The sequence below is a fragment of the Elephas maximus genome, chromosome 4 (assembly GCF_024166365.1).
Source record: "Elephas maximus indicus isolate mEleMax1 chromosome 4, mEleMax1 primary haplotype, whole genome shotgun sequence".
In the NCBI taxonomy this organism is placed as follows: domain Eukaryota; kingdom Metazoa; phylum Chordata; class Mammalia; order Proboscidea; family Elephantidae; genus Elephas; species Elephas maximus.
In genome coordinates this window covers 56,784,640-56,800,977 of record NC_064822.1, presented here as the reverse complement: position 1 = coordinate 56,800,977, position 16,338 = coordinate 56,784,640, and the positions used below count along the sequence as shown (strand labels likewise).

Here is a 16,338-nt window from a genome sequence, read left to right as displayed (position 1 = left end):
ATGTGCATCAGTAGACTTTCTTATTCATTGCTGATGGGGAAATAATTGGTACACGCATTTTGGAAAACAATCTGTCATTTTCTTGTCAAAATTGGACACTGTTGTATCTTAAGACCTAGCAATTCCACACCTAGATATACATCCAAGAGAAACTGTTTTGATGTGTCTCAGGAGACATGTACAAGAACATTTATAGCAACACTGTTCTTAAAAGCCCAAAACAAAACAAAACCCAGAACTGGAAACAACCTAAATGGGATCAGGAGAATAGATAAACTGTGATATATTTACTCCAAAGAATATTATACAGTAACAAAAATGACTAAGTATGTGACAACCCAGAAAAATCTTGGTAGTAATATTGAATTTAAAAAAGCAAGTTCTAAAAGACTGTATACAAAACCAGGTTTTAAAAGTCTAAAAATAAGGAAAGCAAAACAATATATTGTTTAAAAAAAAAAGAACAAAACCCGTTGCCGTTGAGTCCATTCCGACTCATAGCAAGCCTATAGGACAAAGTAGAACCGCCCCATAAGGTTTTCAAGGAGCGCCAGGTGGATTCGAACTGCCTACCTTTTGGTTAGCAGCCATAACTCTTAACCACTACGCCACCAGGGTTTACATATATTGTTTAGGCAGACATATAAATGAGATAAAATGAAACAAACAGACAAAAAATTCTGAATAGAGTGATAAGCTTCTGGCCGGAAACCTTGGTGGAGTAGTGGTTAAGTGCTACAGCTGCTAACCAAAGGGTCGGCAGTTCAAATCCACTAGGCGCTCCTTGGGAACTCCATGGGGCGGTTCTACTCTGTCCTATAGGGTCGCTATGAGTCAGAATCGTGGTTACCCGGCCAGTTCAGGGGGTGGGAGCTGGGTGGTACAGGGAGAATGGGGAAGTAGGGCAGAGGGACAGGAAAGAGCATGTACACCTAAAAAAAAATACAAATTATTGGTAATATTCTAGGTCTTGTGTTGGTGATATGTAAACATTCATTATATTATAAATAAAGTAAAATGGGCCTGCATGAACCAATGAGTATAGTGTTCATGAACCAAGGATTATGGTCAATTCAATACTGTCTACCTGAAGGCCAGTATTTATATACGGTTGTGTGGGTAGGTGTGTGCACCTAAGTATCAAAGTGAGAAATATCTCCTCTGTACTAACACCGATGAGCTCACATCTGCATTGTGTTGTCTGCAGGCAATTTGGCGTCTCTGGAAGCCCTGATGTGGCATGAATGTTTTTAGATATTGTAGGTGTTTACCCTGGAGAAGACTTGAGGGATATTTGAAGTCTTCAGGCGTTTAAAGGGCTGCTACATGCGAGAGGAATACACTTATTCATTACAGTTCCAGAGAACAGAAATAGAACCAACGGCTAGTTGTAGGTTGTGTCAGAGAAGCACAAGGAGGAGCAGGCTAATGATGGGAACTCTGTGAGCTCTAGGGTCACTTTGCACCTCAAGACAGGGATTGGCTTTCCCAGCTTGGGAACACAGAGGGGTCCTTTAGAACTTTTCTGGTTTCCTGTCTTAGAAAAGCAGGGCAACTTTAAGACTTTCTGGACAGTGTGCTAAAATATAAAAATGGGTTGGGGTGATATATGGAAGTGAATTATTTAAAATGGGAAGGAAAAAGGGGCAAAAATCATGCCAACTTTGTGGTAGATGTTTTTTGCTTTCTATTTTTGTTGGTAGGCAAAGGAGCCATCCCCACTCTATTTGTTAGGTTGACCACTAGCCACATGGTACCAAAACAAAAAACCAAACCCACTGCCTTCGAGTCTATTCTGACTCATAGTGACCCTATAGGACAGAGTATAACTGTCCCACAGAGTTTCCAAGAAGCACCTGGTGGATTCAAACTGGTGACCTTTTGGTTAGCAGCTGTAGCACTTAACTACTATGCCACCAGGGTTTCCACGTGGTAGCCTGTGACATTTCCTATATTGATGTTGAACATTTCAAGTGAGTATGACTCCTTTCTCCAATTGGGATATAAATCTCTTAAGTCGAAGGATTGTTTTATCTTCCTTTGCACAATAGCTCTCTCGCAATGTTTTCTATGGGATAGGATTATCAATTGTCTGGTTACCATGGGGTTTGACGGTTTCATTCATTCTTTCAACAGCTATTTACTGAGGGGTGTCAAAGAGTGGGTTCCAAGTACTTTTTGGCTGGGGGTCAGCCCATTCACTGGGGGTTTGAGTAGCAGGGGCCATCTTCAAAGCTCTGTTGTCTTATTTCCGGAGAAGAAGCCCAGAGGATTCTGGAGATGCTGCCCAATGTCCTTACCTGGATAGATCCTGAAGAATCCAGTTGAGCTGCCAAAATATTGCCAGGTCAATGTTGGGTCTCTCTGGAAGTTCTCCACAAAAACAGTGTTCAAGGCTTCAGACATGAAGACTCCGTTTAAAATATCAGGGTCTGAAGGGTGAGATACAGGAGAATCTTCATGGGAAAGTGTAGTACACCAAACACACACACACATAGAGCTAATTCCTGTAGAGATGTAGTTTAGATGTTCCCTCTACATCTCATTTGGAAAGCTACACTCACACCCTCTAATCCCAGTTTCTCTCAGCCCAGGCTTGTGTAGAATAATTTTTCTCATTCCCAGTCTAGGAGGTTGGGGAGACAGTTTATGACTCTGCAGGGTTTCTCAGGAAAATGGAGGCAAATCATTGAAAAACCACCGTACCTGAATTGTACAGGGGAAAATTGTTGAATTTGCAAATGTTTTGTTATATATATATTTCTACCACAAACAAAACAAAACAAAACCCAGCAGTCCCACCACCACCACTCTTCACTACCTCCAAAGCAGTTGAGAAGGGCATGCTGGGAGGCGGGGGCTCAGGGGTGGGGTGGCGTGTGTTACCTTTGTTGTACACGTTGGTGGGCAGCTGCACACTGCTGATGGAGGTGTTCACCATCAGGTTGCTGAAGTGTGCGTTGGACTCCAGGACAAACTCAGCTCCCAGCTCCACAAAGTTGCCATTCTCGTCCCTCTCGTTGATCAGCACGGAGTTGTAATAGTCAAACTAGGGACAGAGGGGAACGAGCCAGACACCGACATCCCATACACAAGGGACATGCAGGGTGAGAGAGAAAAAGAAAGACGGGAGAGCCTGTGGCTCTCTATGCCCCGTCTGAAGAGCCAGCCATCTGCTTTGTGTCTCACACAGTGTAGGGGGATTGGTAGGAGTACCACCCATGGAGCTAGAATCAGGCTCTCCTCCCAGATCCCTCCACAACTATCTGGTCCAGACCTTGAACAGCCCTTGCCAGGGCGGTTGCTACAACACCCCACCTTGCTTCCCCCGCCTCAGACCTGGTATACCCAACACTTTGCCAGTGTTAGCTTTCTAGAGCGTAAATCCGTCTGGGACTCCCCTCGCAAACCCTTCCTTACTTACCACTTCCTGCTGAATGAAGACCAGATGCCCTACGCTGGCATTCAAGGTCCCCTACTGTGTGTCCCACCTTCTTTTCCAAGGTCACTTGGAAAGGTCACCAAGATTGCTTGAGGATCAGACTATTGTGTTGCATACGGTTTTCACTGACTGATTTTCAGAAGTAGATTGCTAACCTTTCTTCCTAGTCTGTCTTAGTCTGGAACCTCCTCTGAAATCTGTTCACCATTATAGCAACATGCAAGCCTCCACTGACAGATGGGTGGTGGCTGTGCGTGAGGTGCATTGGCTGGGAATTGAACCCAGGACTCCTGCATGAAAGGCCAGAATTCTGTCACTGAACCACCAGTGCTCCCTTCTTCACATCTATACCTGCCCAAATTCCCCTCGGTCTGAGGCCCAGGACTAACACCACCTTCTCTGCAAAGATTCCTGTGTGTGCCTCTGCTACCCTATTCTGCATTCTCATGCTATTCTGTCCCTATTGTATGGACTTGTTGCATGTTTTATACTAGAGTTATTTGCTCTCTGAGTGTCTTGAAGACAAGAATATGCCTCACTCATTTATCTTCTTATCTTCCTAGAGGCTACCACATTGCTTTGCCTATGGGCATGGGGTAATAAATGTCTATCACATGAGTGGATTGTCACTCTACACCCTCCACACCAGTTCTTAATAGTTTTCTCTTTTACCTGGTCCATAAGTCCCTTCCCAAAAGACTTGGGAGCATTTCAAAAAACAAACTATTGTAGGTTCTCACAAATCCTGTGCACATTTAAAGCTAGTGCTGAACCTCCACAAACCCTCCATATCCTGTACTCAGGTGGCCTTGGCCCTGGGTGGGTTTGGGGGTTAGTCATTAAACCCTCCCAGCACCAGCTCTGAACACAGGAGGACTCACCACCAGAGAGGCGTTGAATTCATGGTTCAGGTCAGCCTCCTCAGCGGCCTCCACCAGCCTCTGAGAGACACAAGGGGAGAATGAGCGGTCAAGGGAAGCAGTCACTGGGGGCAGCTGCTCAGGAGTCAGAGGCCTGAGCAACTGTTCAGGCTCTGCCAGTGGGCAAGCCGCTAAGGCTCTCAGGCCTCTATTTATACAACTACAAATTGAGTAGAATAAGTGGTTATGAGCTTGGCTGCTAACCAAAAAGTCAGCAGTTCGAATCCACCACCTGCTCCTTGGGACAGACAGTTCTACTCTGTCCTATACAGTTGCTATGAATCAGAATTGACTTGAAGACAATGGGGTTTTTAAAAAAATCTTTCCTCCCCTCCTCCCAACCCCCATTTGTAGGATGTGATGAAGAAAACTCCACAGAGCAAAAATTATTTTAGTGGTGCTTTTTAAATTTTTTTTTGCAGGAAATTTACCCACAAACACCCTCATAGAAGTTTTTGTGGCCCAGAGAGATCTACCCAGCAGGGAGCAGGGACCAGTGCTGGGAAAAGCTCAGTAGAACAAGTGCATGTTTGTTTTGTTTGTACTTTTGAGGCTGTGGGAAGGAAGCAGGTGGACTGGAAGCCTCTGTTTGCTGCTTCTGTGCCATAAGGACCTGCATCTAGGTGCATTTCTGCCTCCCAAGGTCTGTGCTCCACCCAGAGAGGGTGTTTAAACAAACTTTGCTAATTGAAGGAGGCAGGGTGACAGGGGTGTGTGACGTCAGCGTCCTTCTGCTATGGGTCATGATTCAGCGGCCCCGGATGGACTCTTGGGCCCCCATGTATCTGCTCATTGGTTCCTGATGCTTGAGATTCCTTGTGCCTAAGCCTGAAAAAGTCCAAACTGTTAACACACTCAGCTGCTAAGTGAAAGGTTGGAGGTTGTAGTCTACCCATAGGTGCCTTGAAGGAAGGCCTAGCAATCTACTTCTGAAAAATCAGCTTCTGAAAACTTATAGGGCACAGTTCTACTCTGACACACATGGGGTCACCATGAGTTGGAATCGTCGATGGCAACTGGTTTAAGCCCAGGGCCTTTGTTTGACACTGGATCCCTCCCAGATGGTCGGTTTTGATGCAAGAGTTGGGGAGGCAGAGCCAGGCACATTGCTTAGCACACAGCTGTGGCCTGAACTGGCCTGTGTCAGACTCTGTGAGGCTGACGCTTGCCTTTCCCAGCATTGAAGCCCTACCCTCGCCCTTTAGCACTGGCCTCAGCCCCCTACCCTCCCTGCACAGCAAACTGCCCCATCTCCTTATCTCCTCTCTCAGGGCCACTAGTTCTCCATAGTTCTCCTGGGCTCCCCCAAGGGTGTCATTGGTCTTCTAAGTCCTTTCAGGGACAATACTGGTCTTGGGTGGTCAGTTTATTGTCTGGTGGAGTGGGAGACTGTGTCTCTCCAATCACACGGTATCTACTGGTTTGCACCAATCCTGTACCCACAAGCATCCTGGGGAGACACTTTGTAAGCACTGAAGGCAACATATTCAGTGTCTATAGGCCAAGCCAGGGTCAATGGGTGTCCAGTGATGGAATCACCTGGGCACCAGAGGCAGGCTCACTTACTGTGAGCACCCCTGCTGTCCAAGCAGCCACCAGATCACTTGGGCACCATGAAAATAATAATAATAAAAAAACCAAACCCATTGCCATCGAGTTGATTTTGACTCATAGCGACATTACACCACAGGGTAGAACTTCCCCATAGGGTTTCCAAAGCTTCAATCTTTATGGAAGCAGGCTGCCACATCTTTCTCCCTTAGAGCAGATGGTGGGTTTGGACCCACTTTTGGTTAGTAGATAAGTGCTTTAACCACTACGCCACCAGGGCTCCTTGGGTGGCAGAAAGAAATGTCCTTATGGCAGAAAGGGAAAGGGAGGGGGTAGGGAAAGAGAGAGTGGTGGAGAAGAGAGAAGGAAGGGAGCTTTGCTTTGCTTGTTCTCCATTCGCCTATACTCCCATTTGTCCATCCATTCGTTCAATAAGTCCTAAGTCCTCACTCCATACACTGTTCTGTATTAGTCACTAAATAACCAGTAACTAGTTTCTGTCAAGTAGATTCCAACTCATGGTGACTCCATATACTCATGGTGACTCCATATGTGTTAGAGCAGAACTGTACTCCCTAGGGTTTTCAATGATGGATATTTTTGAAGTAGGTTGCCAGGCCTTTCTTCCCAGGCACCTTTGAGTGGATTCAAACCTCCAACCTTTTGGTTAACAACAGAACTCATTAACCCTTTGTACCACCCAAGGACTCCAGTCACTAAATATGAACTTGTAATTGGAGCCCTGGTGGTGCAATGGTTAAGCGCTTGGCTGTTAACTGAAAGGTTGGTGGTTTGAAGCCACTAGTGGATCTGCTGGAGAAAAGACCTGTCATCTGCTCCCATAAAGATCACAGCCTAGGAAACCCTATGGGGCAGTTCTACAATGTTCTATAGGGTTGCTATGAATTGGAATCGACTCCATGGCACACAACAACAGGTAACAATTGAGAGTCTCTCTTAATACTGTAGGGAGATCCTATTATAGTTGACATTGTTACCCTTTAGGTAGAGCTCAAATCCCAGCTCCTCCCACCCCCCTTGCTTCCTGTAATTCCTCTTTCACAACTTTGAGCAAGGATTCTTCTGGCTATTGGAGATAAAAGGCAAAAGCCTTAAAAGGTAAGAGAAGGTCATGTGGGTGGGAGGATGCAGGACCATGCCATCAGTGAGGGTCATTGTGGTGTCGTGGGGGCTTGGAGAAGCCCCTTCCCAGGTCAGAGGACCTGGAGTACCTTGACAGCCTCCACTTTGCTCCGCAGCATGTTCTCCATGTCCTCTGAGAACTTCCTCACCAGTGCCAAGCCGTCCACCTCCTTGATCTTCAGACTGGACTCCACATCCTTGTATTTCTGCTCCGGAGAAAGTGGGAGACATAGGCATGTGTCATTTTGTGCCACGTTGTTTGGCACTTGATTACGTAAGTCCTCCATCCTCTCAGGTAGTGTGCTCACACAACCGAAGTCTTGTTTACTCAGGTAGAGGCAAGGACCAGCTCCCTCCTTGCATAATCTCCCCCAGTAACAGTTATCAAATGTCCTCTCTGTTCTGGGTGCTTTGCACACATTATTTTTTTTGAATCAGACAATCATATGGTCTACTATGCTAGGAATGACAAACCGAAGAGGAATGGCATTGCATTCATCGTCAAAAAAGAACGTTTCAAGATCTAGCCTGAAATACAGTGCTGTCAGTAATAGAGTTATAATACCCATTCGCCTACAAGAACAACCAGTTAATATGACTATTATTCAAATTTATGCACCAACCACTAAGGACAAAGATGAAGAAACTGATCAAACTTCTGTGGTCTGAAATTGATCAAACATGCAATCAGGATGGATTGATAATTACTGGTTACTGGAATGCAAAAGTTGGAAACAAAGAAGGACTGGTAGTTGGAAAATATCGCCTTAGTGATAGAAATGATGCCAGAAATCACATGATAGAACTTTGCAAGACTTCTTCATTGCAAATACCTTTTTTCACCAATGTAAATGGTGACTATACACGTGGACCTCACCAGATGGAATACACAGGAATCAAATCAACTACATCTGTGGAAAGAGACAATGGAAAAGCTCAATGTTATCAGTCAGAACAAGGCAAGGGGTCAATTGTGGAACAGACCATCAATTGGTCATATGCAAGTTCAAGTAGAAGCTGAAGAAAACTAGAACAAGTCCCTGACAGCTAAAATACTACCTTGAGTATATCCCACCTGAATTTGGAGACTATCTCAAGAATAGATTTCATACATTGAACACTAATGACCAAAGAACAGACAAGTTGTAGAATGACATCAAGGACATCATATGTGAAGAAAGCTGGAGGCCATTAAAAAGACAAGAAAGAAAAGACCAAAATGGATTCAGAAGAGACTCTGAAACTTGCTCTTGAATGTCGAGTAGTTAAAGTGAAAGAAAGAAATGATGAAGTAAAAGAGCTGAACACAAGATTCAAAGGGCTGCTGAAGAGGACAAAATAAAGTATTATAATGAAATGTTCAAAGAGCTGGAGTTAGAAAACCAAAAGGGAAGAACTCATCTGACATTTCTCAAGCTGAAAGAACTGAAGAAAAAACTCCAAGCCTCAAGTTGCAATATTGAAGGATTCTATGGGCAAAATGGAAACCCTGGTGGCGTAGAGGTTAATTTCTACAGCTGCTAACCAAAGGGTCAGCAGTTCGACTCTGCCAGGCGCTCCTTGGAAACTCTATGGGACAGTTCTACTCTGTTGTATAGGGTTGCTATGAGTTGGAATCGACTCGACAGCACTGGGTTTTTTTTGTGTGTGTGTGGGCAAAATATTGAACATGCAGGAAGCATCAAAAGAAGATGGAAGGAATACACAGAGTCACTGTACCAAAAAGAATTGGTTGATGTTCAAACATTTCAGGAGGCAGCATATGATCAGAAACTGATGGTACTGAAGGAAGAAATTCAAGCTGCACTGAAGACATTGGTGAAAAACAAGATCTGGGAATTGACAGAATATCAATTGAGACATTTCAACAAATGGGTGCAGTGCTGAAAGTATTCACTCATGTAAGCCAAGAAATTTGGAAGATAGCTACCTGGCCAACCGACTGGAAGAGATCCATATTTACGCATATTCCCAAGAAAGGCAATCCAACGGAATCCAGAAATTATGGAACAATATCATTAATATCACACACAAGTAAAATTTTGCTGAAGATCATTCAAAAGTGGTTGCAGCAGTGCATCGATAGGGAACTGCCATAAATTCAAGCTGGATTAAGAGGAGGACGTGGAACAAGGGATATCATTGCTGATATCAGATGGATCTTGACTGAAAGCAGGGAATACCAGGAAGATGGTTACTTGTGTTTTATTGACTATGCAAAGGCATTCGATTGTGTGGATCATACGAAATTATGGATAACATTGCGAAGAATGGGAATTCCAGAATACTTAATTTTGCTTATGAGGGATCTGTACATGGATCAAGAGGCAGTCGTCCGAACAGAACAAGGGCATACGGCATGATTTAAAGTAAGGAAAAGTATGGGTCAGGGTTGTATCCTTTCACCATACCTATTCAATCTGTATGCTGAGCAAATAATCCAAGAAACTGGACTATATGAAGAAGACCTGGGCATCAGGATTGGAGGAAGACTCATTAACAACCTGCATTACGCAGATAACACACCTTGCTTGCTGGAGGGGAAGAGGACTTGAAGCACTTACTGATGAAGACCAAAGACCACAGCCTTCAGTATGGATTACATCTCAACATAAAGAAAACAAAAATCCTCACAACTGGACCAATATGCAACATCATAATAAATGGAGAAAAGACTAAAGTTGTCAAGGATTTCATTTTACTTGTGTCCACAATCAATTCCAATGGAAGCAGCAGTCAAGAAATCAATTGATGTATTGCATTGGGCATGTGAAAGCTGGACAATGAATAAGGAAGACTGAAGAAGAATTGATGCCTTTGAATTATGGTGTTGGTGAAGAATAGTGAGCATACCATGGACTGCTAGAAGAATGAACAAATCTGTCTTGGAAGAAGTACAGGTAGAATGCCCCTTAGAAGCAAGGATGGAAAGACTTCATGTTATCAGGAGACATGTTATCAGGAGGCACCCGTCCCTCAAAGGACATCATGCCTGGTAAAGTAGAGGGTCAGTGAAAAAGAGGAAGACCCTTGAAGAGACAGATCGACACAGTGGCTGCAACGATGGGCTCAAACATACAGTGATTGTGAGGATGGCAGTGACCTGGCAGTGTTTCATTCTGTTGTACATAAGGTCTCTTTGAGTCGGAACCAACTAGACGGCACCTAACAACAAGAGCCCTTAATGGGGGAGTAAACTGAGGCTTAGAAAGGTCAATGAGTTTGACAAAGGCTACACAGTCAAATAGGGCTCCCAGACTTCCACACCCATATACTTTGTGCCTCCCTGGAGCCTGCTCACACCGATGGTGAAATCATCCTGAACATGGGTTCATCTTTCCCTGATGCACCAGAAGGAAAATCTTGATATCAGTGTGCCTTTGGCCATACCAGCGTCACCTTCAACGAAGCAGGTAATGAGGACAGCTGCCTGACAAGCTGCCAGTGAGCTCAGAAGAGTCAGGAGACCTGGATGAAGCTTCCTGTCTGGACCCGTAGGAGACAATCTGTAACTGAGTGTGTGTCTGATGAATGTCCAATGTCCCAGCTCTGCAACCTATTGACTGTGTGACCTTGGGTAAGTCACCCCATCAATCAGTTCCCTCATCTGTAAAATATGGCATTTTGCAAGAGAACTACATAACTACTGTTGTATCTTCATCACTTGGGGTTGCTATTGAGTAGAACTGCCCCATAGGGTTTCCAAGGAGTCCCTGGTGGATTTGAACTGCTGACCCTTTTGGTTAGCAGCTGTAGCCCTTAACCACTACGCCATAGGAGCGTGGTATGTGTGGAAGGTGGGATCTTAGCTCTTATTGCTACTGAAGCCTATGGAAGGGCTGTGCCTGTGGGGGCCCAGCATGGGGAGCAGGTCCACCCTGGGCTCCTCCCACTTCCTCCAGTTTGAGTACCTGGGGACTGTGGGGAAGGGAGAAGAGGAAAGTACTGCAGGGTGGTCCTGCGCAGGCATAAATGCCTGAGATTCAATCTGAACATCGTTTATTATGGAGAGATCATACCACACAGAGTTGTAGTGAGGATTAAATCATGAATAGGAAGCTCTCAGCCAATGGTAATAATAAAAGGGAGCCACGAATATTAGAGAAAAATGAAGTTGTTTGTAATCAATGGCAAGGGAGTCATGAATTTTAGAGAAAAATGAAGTTGTTTGTTATCTGGTTAGAGAACAGGCTAGCCATAACTCTGCACTTAAAGTAATGAACAAATATGGTGTTAAGAGGGTGGGGAACTGCAGCATTGTCTCTCCCTTGGGAGTTGCTTCCTCCCAAGAACCCTGCCGTGGGCTCAGACCTCTGCTAAAGCACCATGTGGACACAGGGTATGGCTGGAGGTTCTGGAAACTGAGTTATGGAAAGCCCTCCCTGCACGGATGGCCACAGACCAGCCCCGGACTTCCTGTCCCAGCAGCTCCCATGAGGCCCTGCATGCTGCCATCTAAGGTTCCTCTACCCTGCCCTCCTTCCTTCCCACCGCCTTTCACAAGGGTCAGGCCTGCATCCCGTCTGCTCACTCCTGCTCCCCCTCCCCCATATTCTTCATAGGCTTCTCTCCCAGGAAATCTATTGCATGTCTTATTCTGTCTTGATGTCTGCATCTCAGAGTGTCTGAGCTAGCACAACACTCTTAGCCCTTCTACCATACTGATCTCCTGACCCCACTCCATGACTTGGGCGAATTGCTCATTTCCCTGGGCCTCAGTTTCCTCATCTGCAAATGAGGGGATTGGATTAGATGATCCCCAAGGCAATGACAATTGGGGATCTGTGACCCTGCTGTCTACCAGGAAGGAGGCCCTGGCTAACTGCCCTCTGATCACCCCAGGAGATGCTTTGGCCTGGGAAGGCGGTACTGACCTTCTGCAGCAAGAGGGAGCCTGAGTATTTGGTCACAGTGTTGTACAGGTCCTGGCCGAAGGTATCTGCCCACAGCTTCACTCTGCCAGAGGACAAAAGAGCACATGTGCATATGAACACACACACAGATACACCCACTAACGAACATACATGTAAGCACACAGATACACCCACTAACGAACATACATGTAAGCACACACAAGCAGAGACACACACGCATCATACCTACAAAGATTCGTACATATACACAGATACACATGCACACACACCCATACACGAACACACACCCAGAAGTACACACACAGAACTCCTGTCCCTCCTGGCTCTAAAGCTGCAGCCATGGCCAGGGCAGGAGACCTAGAGGAGACACCGAGGCTCAGCGGGTGCACTGTCTGTGCAGTGAACACCCATGCGGTTAGCACTGTTGGCCATGTCTCCTCTGCAGGTCCATGGGGTGGGTGCTGACAAGCCCAGAACCACAGTGGACCCTGAGTGCCCAAGGGCTCTGGGTTGCGGGTGGAGAATGGAGAGGAAGAGTCTATGGACAGGTCCAGGCCAGGGCAGGAGGACCCCCGAGGACAGGAACAAGAATGGCTTGGCCACAGCTGCAGCTTCTCAATGAGCCACTGGCTGCAGTGTTTCTCTGTTCAATTCCACTGTGGCCCCTGGAGTCCTCTATTGAAACTTCAGAGGGAGGGTGAGGTGAGGCGCAGGAGGAAAGGGTTCTGAGTCTCTTCTGCTGAGGCCAAGGCAGGGCAGGCAGGGAGGCATGAGGAGGCCACACCTCGCCCTGGTGTGGGCAGCCGAGTGGAGAAGCCCTGACCTTCCATCTGTCCCCTAGAAGGGCACCGATGTCCCGCCTCTGTGGCAGACTGGAGGGGTCCTGAGGGTGGGCAAACAGAACCAAGTTGAGCCTCTCCAGATGGAGCAAGAGTCATTTGTCCGGGTGATCATTCCCTCTTGAATGTTGGCATCATTCAGTCATTCAACCAATATTTATGGAGGTCTACTCTGTCACATGGGGTCGCTACGAGTCGGAATCGACTAGACGGCACCCAACAACAACAACAACACTATGTGCCGGGCATTGCACACAGTGCTGAAGCCACATTACAGTCCTCACTCACCTTTGTAAAACCCTCAGTTAGCAGGAAGCCCCTTCACGTATAGATAGCATAATATGTGCTTGGGGTGTCATGGGAACACAGAGAAGGGATGTCAATTAAATCTGGGGAGGGGTAGTGGTGGTGAGGGAAGGCTTCTTGAAGGAGGTAGCACCTGAGTTCAGTGCTAGAAGTGTGGTGGGGTTTAGCCTGGCAAAGAGATTTGGGAAAGAATTCTAGGTAGAGGGTATAGACAATTTGGAGGAGTTAAAAATGACTTCCAGTTTTCTAGCTTGGGTGGTTGGGCTGATGGCAATGTCACTGAATAAAACCAAGAATATCAAGAAGAACAAGGGGAGCAAGTTTGGCAGTGGGATAAGGAGATAAGTGTAGCTTGGGATATGCTGAATATGAAGTTTCCAATACAGGTCTACTGAGTACAGTTGGGCAGGCTTTGCACTGCACAACCCTGAAAAGCACCAATAGCATTGGATCTATGTGAACTTAAAAGCTTTCAGGGTGTTCAGATAGAGCTGTTCATAGATAATTAATATGTGAGTTTGATGGACAGAAGCCAGGGCTCAGAGTCATTCGTATATGGGTAGGAGTTGAAATTATGGGGATAGATAGGATCTCTCAGGGAGAGTGTGTAGCATAAGATCTGGGGGTGGGAGCAAGGGCCTGGGTGGAGGTCTGAGTCCAAGATGGTGGGTGGATGGTGCAGATGTGGGCATGTTTATAGGCTGTTGATCTCAGCCAGCTCTTTGGGTTTCCTGTGTGGATGGTCCACTCTTTGGTTCGCGTCAATGAAGGGCTAAATTACAGCCATTTTTACCTGTCACTCAACCTATTCCTGGAGCTCACCTTCTACCATTAATTGGTGGGTGCTCTGGGAAGGAGAATTATTCTGTACAACTCCCTCGGCAACAGAGTGTTATAGGCTTGCAGTGGGTGTAATGGTGAAAGTGCAGGCCAGACTGACTTGAGTTCAAATTCCAGCACTTTTGTTTACTTGCTGTGTTGACTCAGGGAAGTTACCTAACCTTTCTAAGCCTCTGTTTTCTCAACTGTAGAGATAACATTAAAGACCCCAGTGAATTGCTGTGTGAATTAAATATATCATTTGTAAAACACCTAGTACAATACCGGTCATATAAAAAGTAGGGGCTATACCAAACCAAAAAGAAATCTAAACCCATTGCTGTTGAGTTGATTCTGGCTTATAGCGACCCTATAGGACAGAGTAGAACTGCCCCATAGAGTTTCCAAGAAGCGTCTGGAGGGTTTGAACTGCCGACATTTTGGTTAGCAGCCATAACACTTAACCACTATGAAACCAGGGTTTCCAGGGGTTATACAGCTCAGTGGAAATGAGGCTGCCCAAATGCACTGTGCAAAGAAGCTAAGCACAAACAATATGCCTTGCTGGATGCCCCTGTCCCCACTTCTGTTAAGGCATGTGGTTGCCAGTCGGCTCTAACAGTAGCCTGACTGTCACGCTGGGCATGAGTGACTGGACTTAGACATGAACCGAGTTGGTAACAACCTTCAGTCTGGGGAGGTGGGGGGCAACCTAGATGCTGTCACACTGTGCTCCCCACACGGATCAGAAATTCCTTTAGTAGGACCACCAGAGTTAAGGACAAAAAAACATACATTCCCAAATAAATGAAACGTGGGATGTATACGCAATGAACTATTACCTAGCCATAAAATGGAATGAAGGACTGATGCATGCTACAATGTGGGTGAATCTCAAAAACATTATGCTCAATGCAAAAAGACTCAAAAGGTCGCATATTATGTGATTCCATTTATATGAAATATCCAGAATAGGTAAATCCATAGAAACAGAGAGCAGATGGCGGTTGCCAGGGACTGAGGTGGGGAGTAACTGCTTAATGGGTATGGGGTTTTATTTTGAAGAGGTGAAAATGTTTAGAACTAGATAGAGGTGATAGTTCCACATCATGGTGACAGTTCTAAATGCCACTGAACTGCTCACTGTAAAATGGTTAATTTTATGTTATGTGAATTTCACCTCAATTAAAAAAAAAAAGAAAACAAAAACACCCTCCGAGATGCTGCAGTCATTTCAGTCTGCACCAAGGTGGGGATGACTGATACCAGGGTTTTTCCCACAGCTGGGCTTAATGACAGGGTGTAGAGCTGGCTCCTGGAGGAGGCAGAGGGCAGAGAAGGGCAGTCTGCGACTACAAAATCCAGTTTTTACCTAGTTCCTGGACAAGTATGAGCCATTCTGCTTTCGAACTGCTCTGCATTTTCAGAATGTCAAGACACAAATTTCCTAACCAGTCCTTTGGGGAGCTGTGATGATTGCTTCCAGAGCCAGCTGAGCACCCACTCCAAGTCGCCTAATCACAGCAATTATCCTGAGGAGCACCCGCTCGTCAGGTGCTCGAGGTGCTGCCTACCATTTCAGTGAGGAGTGTGAGTCTGACAGACACCTTCAGACTTCCAGGGAGGGGCAAGTGGGACTCAACTCTGGGCAGAGCTTTGGAGAGCAGAAGAGACCAATGCAGGGAGAGGCGAAGAAAAGGTTCTCACAGCAAGAAAGGGAGAAATGGGCAGTTGGAGCCCTTAGGAAAGAGCCCAGAGGGAGGTTCAGAGGTGGGAGGGAATGGGGAAGGCAGAGGGCTGAGATGTCAGTGGGAAGGAGGGAGGAGAGGACAAAGTGGTTTTATAGGGTGGGGGCTGAACTTGATGCTTACGTTTCCAGAGGAATCTTGGTCTGAGCCCAAGTGGGAGGCAAGGGGAGGCAGGCCAGCAGCAGCCACAGGATGACCACAGTCTTCTGTAGGAAGGCCCAGGCCACTGACCATGCAGGGTAGGGGCTCACACTGTGGGTGGAGCTGGGGTTTGGGTGAAATCTGGGGAGTCCAGGCATGGTGCTTCTGCTGGGATCAGGATGGTAGGAGAGGAGTGAGCTCTGTCTGCTGATCACCCAGGATCGTTGGGATGTCCTCAAGCCTTCTGCCTTCCGGGTCCTGCAAGCCCGGGACTTCCCAGCCTTCCAGTCAGGCCCTGGCTGGGATGCCTGGTGGGGAAGGCACCTCTCTCTCTTCCTTGTAGCTGCAGCAAGCAGAGGAGCTGCCTGACATGGCCAGCAGGCTTCCAGAAGAAGGGCTGACGGGTCCAGTGGGAGAGGCTGTGATAAAATGAACCCCTTTAATCCCTTGGCCTCTCCACTAATCCCCTGCCTGACAGCAGAGGGAAAGGGGTGGCGGGAAGGGCAGGGGTGACCTCAGCAGGATTACTCTGGTTTCAGAAGACAGAGCTCAGCT

The 16,338-nt window shown here is 46.5% G+C and overlaps 1 protein-coding gene and 1 non-coding gene across 2 annotated transcripts in view; both read right to left on the bottom strand.

Moving 5' to 3' along the window:
* The window catches only part of CACNA2D4 (calcium voltage-gated channel auxiliary subunit alpha2delta 4), a 112,752-nt gene extending 96,811 nt beyond the window's left edge, over window positions 1-15,941 (bottom strand). The window contains exons 1-6 of the mRNA XM_049884806.1: window positions 15,766-15,941; window positions 11,931-12,012; window positions 7,146-7,262; window positions 4,324-4,383; window positions 2,887-3,049; window positions 2,301-2,432 (exon numbers count right to left, since the gene is read on the bottom strand). Of these exons, the coding sequence (XP_049740763.1) occupies window positions 2,301-2,432; window positions 2,887-3,049; window positions 4,324-4,383; window positions 7,146-7,262; window positions 11,931-12,012; window positions 15,766-15,941 (730 nt within the window). The remainder of the gene's footprint in view (window positions 1-2,300; window positions 2,433-2,886; window positions 3,050-4,323; window positions 4,384-7,145; window positions 7,263-11,930; window positions 12,013-15,765) is intronic.
* Window positions 3,703-3,773, bottom strand: TRNAE-UUC (transfer RNA glutamic acid (anticodon UUC)). The gene has a single exon. It is a non-coding gene; the product is annotated as a tRNA-Glu (tRNA).
* Window positions 15,942-16,338: the final 397 nt, after the last annotated feature.